Consider the following 21,763-nt stretch of genomic DNA (forward strand, 5'->3'; position numbering starts at 1 on the left):
GATTGAATGTAAATTGGATATGTAAAACCATGTGAACATTACTTACATGATGGAAAAAAACAACAAACGAACGACGCGTTTGAGAAAAAAGTCGGTGTCTTCTATTTTGCCAGTCAAATGAGAGTGATTTGCAACGAAAGTTCCCGCAATGCCGTGTACACACGTGTATAGCCTATTGAAGGTAGCCTAGATTTTATTAAGTCTACAAAATGGGGTCAACGTTAACGAGATTTATTCTAGCCACCCATTTGTGAATCATTGTTATTAACAATTCATATCATATGGGCCGCGTAGAGACCTTCGGAGGGGCAGGTCGAACACGATTTTGTCAACAGAATGTGATGATTTGGACAACTGATTCTACGTAAGTGCCTACCTGTTAATGTGGTGAGGTATTGATTGAGTGGTTGATTAAATGAGAGACACCTGGACAGTGAGAAGCTTTAAGAATGGTGTGCTGCTTTGTCGAAAATAGAATACGGGGTGTCATTTTTCCTGAGCGCGAACATTGTTGAGTGCTTTGTAGAAATTAAAGTCGGGCCAATGCAGTTGGATTGTAGCGGCAGGGGCTTCGTTAGAATGTCTCAACATCGATGGCTTAGCCCAAACCAGAAATTTTGTCACCCATAAAATCAATAGGAAAGTCTTTGGCGCGTTCCACCAGCTACCTATTATTATGTTAACGAGAGTTGTAGAGTTATTAGTTAAAAAAAAAAATGTTCCAAATAAAGTTGTTGGAAAGCCTATATGGACGGATTTCCCGTTTACCAACAACAAACCTAGTTGAGCAGCTCTGGGCAGAAGACTCTCTCAACGTTATAAAAGTAGCAACCAGGCTACTGTAACCTAGAATTTTGTATGGGGGGGTGGCGACTGTCCCATCCACTTTTTCCTTGGTCCAATTCAATATTGAATTGGCTATGAGCTTATTATAGCTTAATTTACCCTACCATGAATTGGAGTTTGGTATTTCTGTTATAGGCCTACAGTATAGGATCCAAATGAGTGGGGTGGATTTAATGTGGATGCGCACATCAAAAGACGCAGAGTGTTTTTTTTTTTTGGAGTTTACGGTGAAACTGTTCCGCCTTTTAACTCTTCTGTTCAGGCCCATATTAAGACAAGAATGTGCCCCCCCCAAAAAAAAAAGTTTATTTCAGTGCTCGACTTACGTGGGAGCCAGAGGGAGCCGACGGCTCCTACACGCAGCTGCGTTGCGTCAACGCATGCCAGTGGGTGTTCCCGACGGTAGCTATGCAAATGATTTGAAGTAAAACCGTAATGTGATTGGTTGGTGCCGTCCGTCGATTTGCTTGATTGGCCGGTGCCGTCTGTCGGTGCAGCAACAGCTGAACTTCTCAACGCAAGCGGCGCGAGAAACGACACAATGGACCCCGTTACGGCTCCCACACACAGCTGCGTTCCGTCAACGCATGCCAGTGGGTGTTCCCGACGGTAGCTATGCAAATGATTTGAAGTAAAACCGTAATGTGATTGGTTGGTGCCGTCCGTCGATTGGCTTGATTGGCCGGTGCCGTCTGTCGGTGCAGCAACAGCTGAACTCCTCAACGCGAGCAGCGGGAGAAACGCAATGCGACTCCAGCGACGCTACTCCAGCAACGCGATTCACGCAGCTGTGTTTGGGAGCCGTTACGGCTCCTACACACAGCTGCATGCGTTGTGTTGCTGGAGACGCATCCCATTCACTTTACATGGGCTCACTTCATCTGTTGCCAAACTGAATTGTGGGTCCGTCGCGTCGCGTTTCTCCCGTCGCTCGTGTTGAGAAGTTCAGCTGTTGCTGCACCGACAGACGGCACCGGCCAATCAAGCCAATCTACAGACGGCACCAACCAATCACATTACGGTTTTAGCCTACTTCAAGTCATTTGCATAGCTACCGTCGGGAACACCCACTGGCATGCGTTGATGGAACGCAACTGTGTGTAGCCTAGGAGCCGTTAGAGTGAGGACTGGCTCCCATGAAAACAACAAAGTCAAAAATCTGAGGGTCTCTCATATCTGAAGGTGTCTGCCATTGTAATTTAATCTTAAACAACGCTCATTATCCATCCATGTGTGATGTCTTACTATTAAAGACGTTAAATTAAAATGGGCTACGCAAACCGCATACGATCGATTTGAGAGCACTCGCAAGTCCGAAGAAGTCACCCTGCTTTGATGCGAGTGTTTTGTCTATTTACATAAGCGTTCATTGGGCTAGCCTACATTGTTTGATAAGTGCTGAAAAAGTCCTGTTTGCTACTGAACTTGCGCTTTGGCTCTTCTATGTTTATTGACAAAGCCATAAAGTATGGCCCATAATACAGCCTACTTCAATGATTGTGTGAATTGATCTGTATAGCTATCCTCTGCCATTCAGATCTCCGGAAAGTTTCCAGATATTTTGAAACACCCGTTAGCAAACTCTGATGGCGGAATATTCAATGGTGTTTAACAGTGAGGATAGCTTATCTGAGACGGTGGTCTGGTTTAAATGAGTTATGTTGTGAAATTGAGAGTGGCACTCAGACTAAATCGTTTAGTCTATTTCTTTGTATTGTGAAATTGAAATGAAATATGGACTATTGCAATCAATAATATGTTGAGATTAATTAAAAGGAATCAATTTCTATGAAAAATCTTTGTCTGTTGTGTGCGTGTCAAGTTATAGCTTAGGCCTACCGTGCGCATACTGCGCAAAAGCGCCACTCATGCCTAGGGTATTTCATTGTATCGGCTATAGGCTATGCGCGGGATGTGCCAACATTTTATGATAGAGAGACCCCCTTAAAGACAAAAAGATAATTCGAGCCCTGGTTTATTTACATTGCTACAAAGCTAGCCTAAACGAATGGTAATATAGGTTTTTCTAACTTGTAGCCTATGCTCGATTTTGAACTATCTGCTTTGCTTGTGAATGAAGTTGTAGCCTACTTTCCTTTGTTCAATGCTTGTTAAACGATGCTGGCATGCGTGTCCCTGTCACCATGTCATTGCTCTCTCGTTGACTCTCTGGTTGTAATCTCACCCGATGTTGCTGCTGCACCTTCCAATGACGTTGTTAAAGCTGTTAAAACATCTACTTCCTTGAAGTGACATGGGCTAATTACATAGGCCAGTCATTAGGCTACTTTCATGGTCATGGGTCAACGCTTCGCGATGTAATTCATTAACGAAACAGGCATGAGAGGGGAGATTTCAGAGGTTTCAACAACAAGACTTTGCCATCGTTGCAAGAAGTCGCCAAATTTGTCGCTAGTCGCGAGATGACATTTTTCTGTCGCTAAATCTAGACTCTGTCCATTTTGGATTCATTTTGTATCGTAAAAAAAAGATACATTTAAAGATACATTTGTGCTTAGCCTACTTGTGGACCAACTCAACTCTGACAGATTGAGGAGGGGGAGTGATGGTCACGTAATTTGATTTGTTTATAATTTATGGTTATTAATATTACTGTGAAATTAGTGTTCATAAACGAGTAATGTATGGTCTTTCAACAACTTCAAGTGAATAATATAACAATTTACGAAAAATATTTGTTAAGCTTGTGTCATGTGGTGCCACCCCACTGGCTGTGAATGGTTGGTGCCCCTGGGCACTGGCCCTTATGGATAATCCGGCCCTTTTATGTTTAGCCTACTAGTTTTGTGTTCCTTCTGCATTGTAACTTGTTAGACATCCATAGTAACACATTATCCTCTAATGTTGTGGTAGACCTTTGTATCAACTTGTGTTCTATTAAATAGCCTATAACCAGTTTTTCCCTCAGATGCCCTGTGTTAACAAAGTCATAGAGCCTCGTTGTAGTCAAAATAAGTTAACAATATTTTTTAGAGAAAATAATTGTCAATTGGTCACATTTGACCCCGAACACTAGCCTGACGAGCCAGACCCACATTAAAATGTAGGGTCTGGTCACTCACCGTTCGCAGTGCTCAGTCGGAGGGGCGGGATAATTAGTTGTCTTTCAAATTCCCACTGCACGCAATAGGACAGCGGCAGCGCTATGAGTCCCATGTGTTTCCCACCAGCGGAGCTAGTTGGCTAGTTCAAACGTTTGCCTACTTAATAAAAGCTTAACTTGTGTCACACTGTTCGCCAGCAGCAACATCTATCTTATTTGTTTTCAAGTAGCAGGGAATTCAAGCCAAACCGTTGCAGCTCTGCCATCAATCATTATGTTAAGCCCACCTAACGACTCTATACACGATTTCATTGGCCTGATTAAGTTTTGATTTCTGGAGCTCACAAGCCAACGGAGAGTTGCTAGACTAGCCCTGGCAGCAAATGTAATTTGCGGCCGCTAGGGGCGCGTCTAGATTTCTAGGCTACCTGAACACAACAGGAGGGTTAAAAACAGGTGAAGCCTAATCCGAATCGCGGTTATCTGTCAATTAGGCAAACTTTCAGAGACAACAGAATCAGTAGGGCACCAGTTTCGTTCCGTTGTACCAGGCCTATGTCAAAAGCAACCTTAACTTTTGTTTGCCTTTTAATGTCTTACTTTCCCGTAATTTAAAGCGAATAAGCTGCATGCACAAAGTATTTTTGGGATTATACCTAGGCTTACTGCATTAGCCTATATCTCTACTTGTTGACATCTTCTTATCATGTATTGCATTAGGCCTTTTTCATGATCGCTAAACTTGTTATTATGACCGCCGCGCAGCGAAGCTTTTTTTTTTTTTTTTTTTTTGCATGCCCAAATTTCCGTCAATGATTCCCGGGACACTGAAAGACCGGGGTACACGAAACTTGGTGGGCATGTAACCCCACATGGATAGCATGGAACCATCGTTTTTCGTTTTGATCTGTAGCCCCCCCGCTGGACTGGACCCCCCGAAAGGAGGGTAGGGCAGACACAGTTTTCTGTGAATATCTCGAAAACCGTAGGGTTTAGGAGGACCTTTTTTTTTTTGTATGTTGATCTCAATGGGCCATGTCAACCCATTTCATAACCACTCATTTCATGTATAGCGCCACCTAGTTAAACACAAAAAAGTAAAAATGAGGTGTTGTAATTGAAGGTATCTGTGACCTAACATAGTCAAAACTGCACGAAATTGGAAGTGTAGGATCATTATGACACCCTCTGTATGCATGCCAAGTTTTGTGGAATTCCGTTCATGGGGGGCCACACAAATTCATTTATTGTGTTACTATACACCAACTGGCCTGTAGGTGGCCGGAGACAGTTTTCTGTGAATATCTCGAGAACCGTAGGGCCTAGGAGGTCCACCTTTTTTATGTATGTTGGTCTTAAGGGGGCATGTCAACCCATCCCATTACCACTTATTTCATGTATAGCGCCACCTAGTTAAAAATTAAAAAGCAAAAAATTAGGTGTTTTCATCACAATATCTCTGGCTGACAAGGTCAAAACTGCGAAATTAAAAGTGTAGGATCATTATGACACCCTCCGAATGCATGCCAAGTTTTGTGTACTTTCGTTCATGGGGGGCCTTACAATAAAATAATTTATGTGTACATTTAGTGACACCAACAAGGATTCCCGGGACACTGAAAGACCGGGGTACACAAAACTTGGTGGGCATGTACCCCCACATGGATAGCATGGAACCGTCATTTTTCGTTTTGATCTGTAGCCCCCCCACTGGACTGGACCCCCCGAAAGGAGGTTAGGACAGACACAGTTCTTTGTGAATATCTTGAGAACTGTAGGGCCTAGGATGACCATTTTTTTTCTGTATGTTTGCCTCCAGGGGTCATGTTAACCCATTTCATGTGCACACATGTGCACAAACAGATACACACACACACACATACATTCACAGTAATCATACGTATGACACATACTCACACAGTAGACATATGTACGCGTGCATGCACAGGCACATACGCAATACGCAGGCACACACACACCACACACACACACACCACACACACACACACACCACACACACTCACTCACACTCACACTCACACACTCACACTCACACTCACACACACACACACACCCACACACATAACATAACATAACATAACATAAACATAACACAAACAATCAAGAATTTCTCAGAATTATGAACAGGCAAGATGGAGGTGGGGTTGTATAAATGAATTTTACATGTGAAATCTATGAACTAATCATGTTTTGGTACTTGTTGTCTAGCAGATACCAGTGAGAATTGAGTGTGGATAATGCAATTTAGTGAGACAGTTAGAATCATATAGGCCTTTCAGCGTGATTTCTTTTTGTGGAAAAAATGTGCTGGACTGGGCGGCGGTACATCTAGTTCATATTAATGTTGTCACAGGTTGTTTACCTGGTGAAGTGAAAACGTAGTAAATTCCCGGTAGCCTATGACGAGGTACAGCTTTCGCTTTCTGCAGACAGAAAAACTTTGAGCATCAGCCAACTAAGTGTGGCAAGTGGTATAGTTGTTAGGGGCTTTGGGCCCGGATATATTTGCTGACTACGCCACAATGGGACTTGCACCCAAAGATATAATTCACACATCAGTAACCTTGCAGTTGGCAAGATTGTTTTGATCATATTCACTAAAACTGACACTATGCTCCAACAGAACATAAATCAGCCGGTTTTAGAAAAAACCCGCACTTCTACCTCCACCTAGAGCTTGTTATTTGTTTTGCAAAAATCCACAGCTCCCGACTCTTCTGGTCCAATCAGAGCTGGGCTGTGTGAGATCTGACTGTCAATCACAGTCTGGTGCAGTATGGTGCGCACTGACGAGCACAAACTTGATGAGCGGGTGCTTGGTGGTAGTGGGGGAGGGGCATGAGAGTTGTGGTCACAACAAGTGAAAAGAAGGCACAGCACACAAAGACACGGGCAACTCATGCCACCAAAATGGACGCTACACCTCCACCTTGGGCCTCAGCTCCTGGAAAATAGAGGAAAGGTATACAGGGTTAAGGGGACCACACACGTACACATACACACACACACACAGACACACACACACACACACACACACAACTAAACAGGTTAACACAAAATACAGTACTGGCCAGGGACCTTGATGGCTCTGGCACTAGAGATCCACAGCTATAAAAGGCCTCCGGCTAGTGATGGGTCATATGAACACAGGACACACTGCATGAAGGTTATCACTGGCCTGAAGAAGAACAGCAGCTCTGTGGAGGGGGACCTGGACAGGGTGAACCAGTTGAACCACTTCTACAACAGGTTTGACTGCCCTGCTCCAGCTCCAATGGTGGTTGTCTGTCCACCATCCCCCACCCCCACACCCGCTCAATACCAGTGCAACACTCACCTCCATCATCACAGGCTATCGTACCCACATCATCACTGGATTTTGCACCCCTCCCCCACATGTCGATCACGAACAATGAGGTGACAATGACTTCAGTCAACAGCCATCAGACACACAGATCCCAGATGCACCCCTCCCCCTCCTCTCCCCTTACACCCCTCACCATCACAAAATAATTCAGTGGAAATGCATGGATTCCAGTTTCTTCCAGTAGTAGCAACTGGAATCCATGCATTTCCACTGAATTATTTTTGGAATCTGATCCCTTATCATACCTGTTCATTCTTGTCGCTCGACTTATCGTGACTAAATTCAAGATGGCTGCAAACGCTAAACTTCGTGAAGATACCGTCTGCATAAATCGTCTTGTAAGTAAACTACCAGTGCTTTTTCAAAGTTCTCAATGTCTCGTTTTAAATGTCAGGGCCCTCGGAAGTCTACCAATGAAGTGTGGAGATACATTGAGCCTCGTAAATGGTGTAAAACAGTGATTTATTTGCATGGCTACCCCGATAACAAAGCACCACCTAGTGTTAATTTCGTCAGACGAGACGAGAGGAAATATGTTCGTCAACGACCTTTTTTTTCATGACTAAGATGAGACGATGACGAGACGGCAGTAATGTCCTGAAACACTGACTAAGACTATCTTAAGATGCATTATTGTTGACGAAAAAAGACGAGACTAAAATGTTTTGCATGAAATAAAAACTAAGATAAAATCTCTTCATTTTCGTCTACAAAATGAGAAGACAGAATATCTAGCTGTTATGTTTTCAAAATATTCCGAATGAGTTCATACGCAACAGCTTTCCTGTAGGCTAGTCTACGTGCTGTTGCTGCAACCCTGTGGCTGCAACACGAAACTACATGGAACAAGAACACTGGAGATTTCTGCCAGAGTTAGCAAGCTAACTACCTAAGCTTTATGCCACAATGCAACATACCCAGAAGTTGAAGCTTCTCTCATACAAATTAACATCCCCCAGAATGTCCATACGAAAATGTTCATCATGTAATGTCAACTGTTTAACTAGTTAGACTGATGATGCAAAGTTTGCTAGCAAGTAAGCTAATATGGAAAGTTCGCTAGCAAGTTAGCTATGGCTAAGATGGAGAGTCTGTTTGGGGAATGTGTTTGGGCGCATATCGCCATCTAGTGAGGCGGAGTAAAACATTAATACTTTGGCCTATGACAGTGTTTCTCAGACTTTTTCAGTTTCAGGACCACTTAACTAACCCTAGCTAAAAAAAAAAAAAAGATTAGACCTACTTCAACAGTAGCCTATAATTAGTCTTGATAGTATATTTTTACTACCATATTTCTCTTAAGACTCAATCAGGACGATGCAAGATCAGGATCCAGGCTTTATTCTTTTCAATGAGGGGCCAGTGGCCCTCAAGGGAGAGAAGTACATGTTTGTTTCACCCCATCATGGATTTCACCAGATTTTCAGTATTCTCTGACTTCTCTGTATTCTCTGACTTCTCTGACTATACAGAAACAGTCTACCATATTTAAAGTTGGTGTGTGAGGGATGTGGCCTTTTGGGTGACGTCAAGTCTGGCCAGCTTCTATTGTCTTTTAATTAAAAACTACCCCCTTTCCTGGGAAGTCCTTCAGAGGCCTGGACACATGCTGTTCTACAAACACTAACATTTCACACCTGGTGATGGGCAAAAGGCTATAGACAGGCAAAAGACAGGCTTTCATTGAATTCAAGGATAAACAAAGGATGCTTGCATACAGACCAAAGACACACAGGGTACACATGGGTACAAAAATCACAGATGACCATAAGAAGTACGCAGTATGTACATTTACAGAAATGAGGCTGATTCACAACACTTTCAGTCTACACAATAGGCCTACTCGCTGAACCACCTTGCTTATTTTCTTTGCACTTTGCTTATTGTGTGGATTCATACTGTATGATTTAAACTGGCATATCTTACATAGACAGTGTTGCAGAACTGTTTTTACATACAAGTTGGTTCAATATTGCAAACAACTCATCTATATTATATTTTACCACGTCTGCTCGCGGACTACTTGGGATAGCTTGCGGACCACCAGTGATACCCGGACCACACTTTGAGAAACACTGGTCTACGAATATGACAGTGGTCCCATCAAATCTTTTACTGTCTATGGTCAAATCCCAGCCGAGCTATAACTGTAGCTCAACTTACCTGTGCATGTAAACATACTGACTGACAAAAAATCAGAATGAGTAATTATAACAGACGAGTAGCCCTGTGGACACACAATATTGTTGGAAAATTGAGATGTGTGAAACACTATTTGACTCAAATGGTAATCAGAAATAATTTGTTATAAAAAAAAAGACTAAAATGTGCTGACTAAAACTGACTAAGACTAAGATACCTTTAGTTTTCTTTTGACTAAAACTAGACTAAAATGACGAGACTTTTAGTCGACTAAAACTTGACTAACAACAAAAATGATATTTGAATGACTAAATATGACAAAGACTAAAAAGGACATTTTCCCAGAGAAAAGAAAATGTTAAAATGAGAGCTCCTCTCTTTCTCAGTTGTTTCTCCTAGACAATAATGAGATCACAGTGATATAAAAATGAGATGATCGCTTTTGTCTCCCGCTTCTCAGGTTTGTCTCTGGAGCAAAAGAGTTAAGTTATCTCAGTGTAGACTCCCTTTAATATACAAATGAGATCTCATCAATATTTTAAATAATGCTCAGTGTTGTCTAATTTATACATCTCATATTTTACTCAGGCTGATCCACCAGAGAGCTCTCTCTGTAAACTCATGCAATTCTCATTTCAGATCTTTTTGGTAAATCTCAGATTAGGCTCCATCAGTTCTGTAAAAGAGATCTCTTCACAAGCTTGAACCTTTTTTGATTTACAAAAGAGATCTCAGCAAAGGCTTATACAATACTCAGACTTGCTCAATATATATCTCATATTTTACTCAGGCTTATCCATCAGAGAGCTCTCTAAGTGAACTAATGTAATGCTCATCCATAACTATTTGTTTTATAAATTAGTCTGATCTGTAAGAGCTCTAGCTGTTGTACAACAATTCTCAAATGATTTTCATTGGCTTATTTGTTTTAATTGCACATATTTTCAAGTTCACATTTGCAAACAGTAGGCCTAACCATGTGATGTGACCACCACACATGACGATGCTCTGACAGACCTCTGAAGTTCGCCTACAAAAAAGCTACCATCTATGCCCATATAAGGAGATCACCTGTTAAATTCTCGCGCAGGGAGACGACGAAATCGGAGACGCAGACGTTTTCCTGAACACACTTTTGTCTTCAACCTTCGAGTAGATATTATAATCAATGGTACGTGAAGGCGGCACAATTAGATTTTTGCTACCCCAGAGCTAACTTGCGACTTGTTAGCAAGGTAGAGAAATCAAGTTAGACTCCAGAGGTCTATGATGGTCGGACGTGACAAACTCGCGTGCAGAAGACTCCTACCAGAAAAGTCTAGATTTGGCACCCAGTGAAACCAAGTGAAACGGTGTGTGGGTATGAAGGATTGTGCAGAACTTGCCACCACGAAAACTCAGAGAAGGTACATTAACATTTTGGTAATTTGCTAACGTTCTTGCATATTTTTAGACTCAATATATCATTGAACAACCTGACGAAGCAGCACAGAAAGTTAGCTAGCTAGTTAATGTTAGCTACTTGTAAGTTACATCACTGGCTGTGCCGCTTGTATATAAAGCTAACGTTAGACAATTTAACGTTGCTAGCTTACTTTGCCTTATACAGCTTTAGTCTGTATGTTTTGAATGGTGTTAAGCCATGCTGTAGCCAAAATGCACGGAATTTTAAAATGTCTTTGGGATGTCAGTCAAGATGACGAAGCTAACGTTATTGCCACTGGTTTAAACTGGTTCCAGCTCAATTCCACTGAAAAAAGGCCGGCAGCTCTGGAAGACTACGCTAGACCATCAGATCAAATTGCTGAACAAACAGCGTACCAAAATGGTAAGTATATTTTTCCCCACAATATGTTCTCACTTTTGTTAACCTGCTATAAATTACAGCATATTGTAACAGGAGTGAAAGGGCATTCTTGTAACCCAGGTAAACTAGGAAGTTGCGTTGCTGCGGTCGAGGGATCGTGAAATAGGCAAGTCAGCATCTGCAGTCATGAATAACTTACAACATTTCTTTTGCAATTAATAGAATCTGTAGCATGCAAATCAAACCAGCTATTAGCCTAATATAAAACCATGATATATCTAGGTATGGTGAAGGTTATGTGATGTGGGGCTATCTATCTATCTTTTAATTACAAAGGCCAAGGGAACTTTATCAGGATGCATAGTATCCTGAGTCCATTCAATAACTGGCCTTTAAAAATAAAAATCTGCCTGCCTCTATGGGATTTTAACATGGGGGTTCCTTACTTATGCCCCCTGTATTTTAAGGAATAACATTTATTAATTTACGATACCTGGTTCATTCACAAAGAATATTGGTGTGTTTAAAGGTTGGATTTTTTCCTAATTTTTTAATTGAGGCATTAAGATCGATTTCCAACAGATGATTTATTGTATTCCTCTGGTTGTCTTAACTTATGCACAGTTGATGGTTTTATAAAGACACCCCTACACCAATAAATAGTTCATGTAGACTGTCACACAATGGTAAGTGGAACATTGGCCACAGCTTGTAACAACAATTTTAAGTTCACGTTAAGATCTTTAAAATAGCCAAGGCTACTCAGTTTTTCTCCCCAATCACTCTTATCTTGCCTTATTTCTCCTCATTTCGAATGTTGCCTTTTAGGCTACTTATTTTATTTCACATTAAACATTAGGCCTACAATCTTCTTGAATTTCCCCTTGGGGATCAATAAAGTATCTATCTATCTATCTATCTACAACTAGTCTCCATCCATCCATCCTACAGTATACACAGTGGCGATTCTAGACATTTTTAACAAGGGTGGCACTAGTGAGGCACTGATTCAAGGGTGGCATGAGGCAAAACATCCAGATAAACAGAAACAGGCTCAAGATGTGAAATTAGCACACATACATTAGGGAAACCAGATGCAAACACCATACTCATAAATTGAAGGACAAAAAAACACAAATACCTTACTCTCACATAAAATGTCTTTGTATTTGAATACAATTTAATACAAACATATTAAAGTTAATTATCTAAGTTGTCACTGGGCTATGCTGTTCTAAAACAAATTCCATCATGGGGACATTAAAATATAATCAATTTTATTATATTACTGTAAATGAAGATATACAAAATATACTCATCCAAGACATTTCCCCCACTCTATGGCCATCTATTTTTGTAGCTGTTACAATAATTTGACCTGCTTTTTTGTCTATTTGTTTATTTTCTCAAGAAACTTGAGGTTGGTATGAAGGAGTGTATTGTGTATGTGAGCAATTTCATCTTCCTGAATCTCAATATTATGATAACAACAAGTCTGGGCAAATTCCATGTCTTCCGATTAGATGATTAATCATCAGTTTCTTGAGAACTTTAAAGTTCTCAAGAAACTTGAGGTTGGTATGAAGGAGTGTATTGTGAATGTGTGCAAACATTGTGCACATTGCACATGGTGCAACTTCTTGCAGGGCAACCACATAACCGGTTCCATGTGTTTGAATTGGATGACTTCCATGTGTTTGAATTGGATGACTTCCATGTGTTTGAATTGGATGACTAAAGTTCTCAAGAAACTTATCTACCTGAATCTCAATATTCTGATCACAACAACTCTGGGCAAATTACAAGTCAGCACCAGTGCTGCATTCATTGTTTTGCACTTTTATAATCACATTACCAAAAGTAGGTTATTGGTTTTACCAAAATAATTTGGCACTATTTTTAAACTACAAACCTATAAAGTATTTTGATACAAAATATGATGCCATTTTTTCCCAACTAAATAAAATAAAAATGACCACATACTATTTTGTATTTTACATACATGTATCAGACATACTGCCTATCCCTGGCTGTTGGCTGCAGCAACTCAAGCTAGGTAGTACTGATTGTTTTGTGTTTGTTTTGTGTTTATGTTAGTTTTGATCCAATTTGACAGCTTTGCTATGTTGCCCACCCAAAATTTCTACCAGCCCACCCAAATATAGTAGCCTAGCCTAGGTTAGAACCAGCCCTGCCCTGCATGGAGACATATTTTACGATAATAATGGAGAAAATGTTAGCAAAACTTTAGTTTTTTGTTAACGGAATCTCCCGACCCTCATTCATCTATTTGCGCAACAGCCCACATTTTGCCTTCAATCCAGCGAGACAAGTGAAATAAATGTTTTTTTTTTTTAAAGCTGTCATCGTCATAGGCACGATATTTAGGCTACCTCTATTAAGCCTACACAAAGTTGCGTATTAAGGAGTATTTCCTGATCGGGGAAACCTTTCGTTCCGCAGTTCAATTGTGCCGCAGGCCAATAAAGGCAAGTGTGTTTGCCACTTACATTTCTGACGTCTGACACTTCACACTGCTGCAAGTGCATCAAGAAAGGTCCCGCCTTACACCATGTTAATGGCCAATCGTAGACTAGGATTTGGGGTGGCACCTGGGGTGGCCAATCGAATCTCAAGGGTGGCCTGTGCCACCCGGAGCCACCCCTCTGGCTCCGCCCCTGTATATATATTATACATACATGCATATACATAGCCTAAACATTATGATGCTCCGGACCTTTGCTTGAGGAAATTTTCCGTAACGACCTCGCTGAAGATTAATTGAATACCCCTGGTGTATACTGTATTTTCTGTATTTTGTTTTTGTTCTTGACAATTGTCAGTGTCTCTTGAGTGATCAGAGCTAAATGTTTTGGGCTCTTGTTGGAAATCACTGTGTGCTGTTCATAGGAAAAAGAAAATGTGGCACAGCCAATTCTGAGTTATGGACAGAGAAGTATAGCCCAGAGCCGTATAGAAGTACTTTTGGTATTCCTGACATAATGCAGGGTAGCCGCGGGGTCTTAAAAGTCTTTAAACGGTCTTAAATGTCATGTTCCTTAATTAAGGTCTGAAAAAGTCTTAAATTCCGTTGCCAAAGTCTTAATTTTTTAAACGAAGGTCTTCAATTTTAATTATACTAGCCTGCAAGCAAGGTGAAATGGGGGAAAAAACTAGCCTTGCGGGCCATCCTATATCATTGAAATGTATAGTCTGGAATCGAGCCATTCACCTCGCTTAATCCAAGGGGCGGGCAGAGAATTGTCTTTCAAACTGCCTAGGCATGCAATAGGCCAGCGCTACGACCATATCCGTATCCGGTCGGCAAAACGGCAAATACATCCTTCTTCGAAAGGAATGACTTAAGTGCATTGTGTTGCTCAACTTTCAAAGAAAAGCACAAGTCCAACTCCTCCAAAGTTGACGCCAACGCCGATTCAAACAACCGCTCTTCGTTTGCCATAGCCACCTTCCTTGTTGTTCACTGTCGCAGGACTGTCGCCATCCTGTTAAGCCCGCCTTAAGACTCTCTAACAAAATAGAGCGCTGTGATTGGATGACGTCCACGGCGTCAGCCAATAGAAATCCCTATGGTTTGATACTAGACGTACAGGCTGAGCAAATTAATTTGCCGCCGCTAGGGTGCGTCTAGATTTCTAGGCTAGGAAAAAACAACAACAATGTGAAAATTCAACAGGGGGTTGATTAACGTCAGAGATCGTCTAATTTAGTGTTGCACGGTGCACCGATACTACAAAAGTGTTGCAATAGCTATTAGCAGTTGTCACAATACCTAATTTTATTAGTATCAATACTTTTAAGAATGACCGTGTTCTTGTTTGTGTGCACAAGGCATGCTTCTAGTGCCTCCTCCCCAAGCCTGTGGCTGTGCGTCTTTTCTCCTCACACACATATGCGCAGCTGTCGTGCCATAAACAGCGAGACATGGCTGCTAGTTTAGCTTAAGTGATTCTGTGGTAACACATAATAATAGGCTAATATCAAGTTGATTTGCTCACTTGCACCTCTCAACTTTGTGTTGCTAACCTACCTAGGCTATGAGATGTACGTAGGTCTACTATTGGGTTTAATGTAATTTAGAAATAGGCAGCGCAACCTTTGCAAACTTTTACATCTGGAGAGAGCTCCTTGCTAACTAATTCTGCTAGCTCAGGTCATGTATGTCATTTGTAATTAGTGCTAAAATCATTATTGAACATGATCCCTTCTATGAACTTGATAGTTTTTTATTTACATTTATTTTATCTAATGACAGACAACAATGAATTGCATCCACATATCCTTATGCATTATGTGCAACTATTATTCACTAGCCTAAAACCGTGAGACTGAAGGCTACAGTAATTACTCACGTATTTCTTAAAGTGACAAACACTCAATTACACCTAGGCCTACACACCACATTAAAATGTAAAATTGCCTAGGTGTAATAGTTTAAAAATAAATATTAAGTATTCAAATGACTAAATATGTTTAGCAATTAAGCAGATTAATAGTAATTATGCATTAAAAAATACTATACATTAACTGTTCACTTTATATGAATTCGAAGGTATATGAAATAGAAACATATGAAATAAGCCATAATTTTCTGTGTGTGTGGAAAGAGTCAAGCAGAATCTAGGATGCCCACTGGTGTGAACGATAACACTATATCCAATATTACTGATGATGTCAAGGTGGTCTAGGCCCCCAAATCAAATACATTTTTTAAGAATTATCGAAGAAGTATCGAAATCGCAATTCTTGATGTGGTATCGGTATCGAAACAATAATTTTGGTATCGTGGCAACTACACTAGTCTAATTTCTTAGGATATGCGCAAACAATACTTTGGGTTTTCGCACCAGCAGCAATGAATCAACATAATCAGTCGAAAGGAGAGGACAGCACATCATGGGGAAGTGTTGTTTTAATTGTCATTATGGATTTGATCTGGTGTTTTACAACCGCATAATGGGTGTGATGTAGGTCTTAATTTTCATGTAAGTGGTCTTAAAAAAGGTCTTATTTGGGGTGGTCAAACCTGGGGAAACCCTGTAATGGAAAGAAGATACCGAAGGCTTTTTTGCCATATTGAGTCAGCTTTACTTTCTTGTCCATAACTTGTCTAGGTTATGACACATTTTATTGTTCTTTGTCCTTTGGACAGTGCCTGGTGAGCTCGAACAACAAGGCTTTGAATCAGTTTACACAAGATTTGCCCTTCAATGAGACTGTGTGACATGTTCCAGCAATACTTATCACTTAAACCTCACTGATCACAGGAGAAATGTTCCTGTTCCTGTCCACTATCAGAACTAAACAAGGCAACGCTGCATTTAGTTGTTATGCGTTCTGACTATGGAGCCAGCTCCCAGATGACAAAAAAAATTGCCCAAATTACTTTTTTGACATCAGGACTCTGAACTAAACTATTTTCAGATGCCCATTTTTTTTTTACACTGAATAGGCTTAGTCCAACCAAAACAAGGTTTTGCCTAGTGGTAAGCTGGATAGGGGTTAATCCTAGTCTGACAATACAGTTTACTCACTAGATGAGGTGAGGGAATTCAACAAACTTGTTTAAGCTTGACAAATATATCAATACAATCTGTTTTTCAATTGGGCAACATATAGCAAATGTGAGCGGTAGCTATCACATCCCCCATTCTGTGTTTAAGTGATTAATAAGGTGTGTCTGATCTGTATCAAAATTCCCACAGTTATGAAAGCAGACGGTCAAACAAATGTCTTACTTTGTATTTTTGAGTGGCTCACAAACTAACAATGTTCTATTATCTGCTCTTCTCTCCCTCCTCCCTTTGGTTGGTTCCACCACCAGGATAAAAGACGCAGATTGACCAGCCCACGCTTTCATCCACCATTGTACACAGTATGGCACGCTTTGGCACAAGTTCAGTTTGTTTATGTTATTGTTTATTAGTTCATTTCTCTATGTTGTATGATTTATAGATAGACTTAAATTGTCATTGTGCAGTTGGTCCGTACAATGCAATTTGCTTGTGCAGCTTTTAAAAATAATACTCACATACACACACACAAAAATAAAAAATAAGAATACACAATTTTTAAAAAGAACATATCAAGGCATTAACATGCTTCCATTGCTTGAAGTCCATTTTAAAGTGCAACTGTGCAAGCTCCCATTGCTTAAAGTCCATTTTTAAAGTACAACTGTTTTGCTTTGTTTTATAAAATAAAAGTTTGAAATGCTATGGAGTGCCCTATTTTTTGACCCTCAAACTGATATCTCAATTGTAACTCTTACTTCTCAACAGTTTCTCATTGCAATGTCTCCTCATTTGCTCTATTATTTCTCCTAAGGAGAAACAAGTTCTAAATGAGACTACACTCAAACATATAAGAGATCCCCCGTATTTCTCCTGCTTCTCAAACTAATATATCTTATGTGACTCCTACTTGTCTTATTGCTATGTGTCTCATCTTTTGCTTGTTTTATTTCTCCTAAGGCAAAATTAGGAGAAATAATTGTGACAAAAGTAATACTTAAATGATCCTTAAAAGAGAATCACCATTTTGCCTCCTTAGCAACAGAAGGGATACAAATGAGAAGCAAAAGTTTCCTCTGGGTTGTCACAAGACTAAGACTAAGACTAAATTAAAAATAGGTGACAAAATTAACACTAGCACCACCATTGAAAAAGCTGTTGGTAGCATCGGCTAACTAGCACCAGATTTTGGAGTGCAGGGGACAAGCCGAGATGGGCTATGAGATATACGTTCACACTCGGTATCATGTTTCAACACACTTTAGGTCAATATCACACCGGAATTCTCTTTTAATATTGTGCTATAAATGTGGCACAAACAATGTTAGAGTTGTGGACTATAGCCATAGTTTGAATGGAGCTGGCAAAATATTATGAATACCGTGTAGACAATGCTCTTAAAGTGGCAGTGCACCATTCATAAATTACTTAAACAACATCAAATCGTTATATTAATTAATATGAATTAATCAATAAAAACAAATTAATATTAATATAGGTGCACAAAGCACAGTTCTGCTTATGACGTACTAACAGAGCGTTGACGAAAATATAACCACAAGCCCGTCTAAAAACCAATGCTGACTGGCCATTTCCCAAATTTTCTCCATCGCAGGAAGCCACACTGATCTGCGAGTGGAAAAATGGAGCTTGCGAGATCAGGATGGTCTCAAGGCTAGTAGATCTACAGGGTGCTTATCAAAATGGCCATCTAGGTCATCAATGAAAACACTAAAGAACTGAGGCACTCCGTTATAAAAAAAATGAAGAGCCTTTATTAAATACTGATTACGTGCCTACGTGTTTCAACTTAGTTGTATCCAGAATTTTATAAAGGCTATTCATTTTTCATTCAAAAGTTCTTTTGTTTTTTCATCGACCGCTCCAAGATTTTTTGGATTGTCAAACTTACAGTAGACCCAGTCAGACTCTAAAGCAAGTGTATCATTTTGGCTGGTCTAATAACTAGCTCTTTTTTGTTTTCATTTGCATCCTTTTTTAAGAATTAATAAGGATGATTTACAAAATTGACCAAAGAAGGGACTGAGAAACTCAGTGTACAATACTTTATTCTCTCACATACAGTAAAAGGATTTTGATTACTTATTTTTTACATTTTGTGTAGGCAATACAGTAAGATGCATTTTTTCATCACTCCTTTTTATACCCCTCAGGAACATCTGCTCTCATAAAAAAGTCTTGGTGCTAAGCCTACCTACACTTTTCTTTGTCTACCACATACCATACTCTATAAGGTAAGCTGTCAATTTTCTATCAGCTGAAACACCCTATGTCTCACTCTCAGTTTCATAATGATTGTTCCATTACATGTGTTTTTAGATGTATATTACAGGGAGCAATAGAGATATAGACCGAATTAGTCACAAACAAGATAATCCAGTCCATAGCCTTAAATGAAAACAACATGTTATAAACAGCAAAAATATTATTTCACTTATTATCTTATATTATTTATATTATATTATTAACTTATTGCACATGCAAAGGTTTGGCTTTCTTTTGGTGGGTCTACAGGAAATGGCATGTTTCTAAGCTACAGGGAATGGCATGTTTCTAAGTTTACACCTGCTATACAAATAAAATTACTTATTGAAAATATTTAGTGATAAAACAATGAAATGTGTTTCCTTTGTGAGTTCAGACAAAAACTTCCATATTCATTAGGTCCAATATTCCAATATGTGGTTTAATGTTCTGCATTTCTCATTAGTAAGTCACTTTGACACTAAACTCCTACTTTATGACCCTGTCTGTCCCAACCATAATGTAAGACGCAAGGGTTGACATCACTACTTGTTATTTGGTTTGCGTCAAATGTCTTTGGCATCAATGATTAGGGTAGCCTGAATGTCTACAGACTCTGCCACTGTTACTACTATTATGATTATATATTCTTTGCTGTTACTTAAACCCTGGATAATTCTGTGTCAAGTCAGATACACATATTCTGGAGTGCATTGTGTGTGTGCCTCTCTCCTACAGCCAAAATAAACTCTGCATCTTGATTGTACTTCTCCATGACTGGATCTTGTGTCTCACTTTGATATGCCATATTTTACCAGCATGTTTAATTTGCTTTTTATGATAATCTGTGTTTGGATTTAGGTTCCTTGAGGGCTTGATTCCTATGGGTAAATGTGAGTTATCCCATGCAGACATGAAGCTAGACAATGCTGGGGACAAAGGTCTTAACTTTGGGTAGGTGGATGATCGTTCAGCCATTACATGAGATATCATAAACATGTTGTGTCCTACATCATGTTGTGTAATGTTAAATAGGTTTGGTTGCTGATTGGCCAGAGTAAAATCCCTTAACTACAGCACAAGGAAGTTAACACTGTTCCTGTGTATATGAAAATGTACATTTTACGTGAATCAGACACTGTACATGTTAAACAGAGATACACTAAAGCACTTATTAGGATTACATGTGCAATGAAGCAGAGGTGTAAAAGTCTGACAGAAATAAAAGTTCTACCATGCATTGGTTCTTCTACCTGTGCACTTAACACAGGTGATTTCACTAATTACTTATCTGGCTTAGGAGTTGTGCTAATTAATTAGTGGGTTTGATCCAGCAAGACCACAGCATGGGCCACTATTGTTCTTCTTAAGTTTACTTTATTTATTAGTGGGTTTGATCCAGCAAGGGCTTGCGGAGCAAGCCCACTATTGTTCTTCTTAAGTTTACTTTATTTATTAGTGGGTTTGATCCAGCAAGACCACAGCGCCAACTAAAGGTCATGTAAAAAAAGACATGCGCGAAGCGCTATCTCATCTTTTTTTTTTAAAGCCAAACCATGTTCATATAGGTCATTAAAAAAGAAAAAAAAAAAAAAAGTATTTCCCCAATCCATTCAGCTCGATTCAAACCTAGTCATGTATATAGTTGTACATATTACAACATTGAGAAACACACATTCATACAGATATTATGCACATTCACGCAACACACAAAGTTAAGTTACTCATCAGTGCCCGGCAAGAAGTCCACAAACATTTCACTTGTCTTGCCAAGATCTGTGGAGCTTACAACGTTAAATTACTAATGGTTCTGTATGCTATTTAAAGCTGGCTTAACAATGACTCCCTTCATGACGGTGTGTTGCAATGCATTCTGGGTGCATGAGGGTATCTACATGTAAACCGAAGCATCGAGAACTGTGTTTGGATATTACTTGGCAGTCTAAATCAGAATTACCTTAGCTCTCAGTAAGTTACAGTTTATTATAGTCATGTGATTTACATAAAGTAGTAAACAACAGTAATGTTAAACGTGTCAACAAGTTAGATTCTATCCATAGACAGTAAAAGACACTTAACTTCGTGACGATAGCCATATAACTGAATCTTGTAACTCATATGATAGACACACAGAAATTCTTCTCACATTTCCTTCGCCTTCAAAGTCATCAAAGTTAAACATTTATTTATGTATTATTATTAATATCATCCTCACCAAGTCGTGTTAATGTTGAAGCTACCATACATGATCATCTTCAAAAACAGTCATGCTAAAACAAAACAAAAAAGTTATCAATCCATCAAAAACCTCTGAAATGATTACTGCCGTTTTTTTTTTTTTTTTTAATTAGGTTGCCTCTGTGTAATGCTTTACCTTAACATATGGTCGTGTATGCTAGGTTTTGCTTACGAGTTACCGTCATAGACAGTAAGGTGGACTGAGCTTCTTATCCAAACAATACGGTGATCTCCCTACGGCGCGAAAGAGAGATTACGTCAAAGCTAGCTTCCCTCCAACCAAACAAGCTAACCATTCTTCTTACGGGTAACCAACATTACGGACGAGGTAGTGGAGTCTGTTTTGCCTTTGTAGTGTTTATGTTGATTACACAAAAGCTACAATATCAGCACAGGATATATGTTATATGAAGTTATGGTATTTCAAAAAAATTCTAGAATGAATGGACTTCTATGGGAGTTAGCAGAGAGGTGGTCCC

General features: G+C 39.7%; 1 protein-coding gene across 1 annotated transcript in view; it reads left to right on the top strand.

Moving 5' to 3' along the window:
* LOC121697670 (alpha-1,3-galactosyltransferase 2-like) overlaps window positions 1-21,763 on the top strand; it is a 29,354-nt gene that overhangs the window by 699 nt on the left and 6,892 nt on the right. The window contains exons 4-5 of the mRNA XM_042079311.1: window positions 18,956-19,036; window positions 19,908-20,000. Of these exons, the coding sequence (XP_041935245.1) occupies window positions 18,956-19,036; window positions 19,908-20,000 (174 nt within the window). The remainder of the gene's footprint in view (window positions 1-18,955; window positions 19,037-19,907; window positions 20,001-21,763) is intronic.

The sequence above is a fragment of the Alosa sapidissima genome, chromosome 22 (genome assembly GCF_018492685.1).
Source record: "Alosa sapidissima isolate fAloSap1 chromosome 22, fAloSap1.pri, whole genome shotgun sequence".
In the NCBI taxonomy this organism is placed as follows: domain Eukaryota; kingdom Metazoa; phylum Chordata; class Actinopteri; order Clupeiformes; family Clupeidae; genus Alosa; species Alosa sapidissima.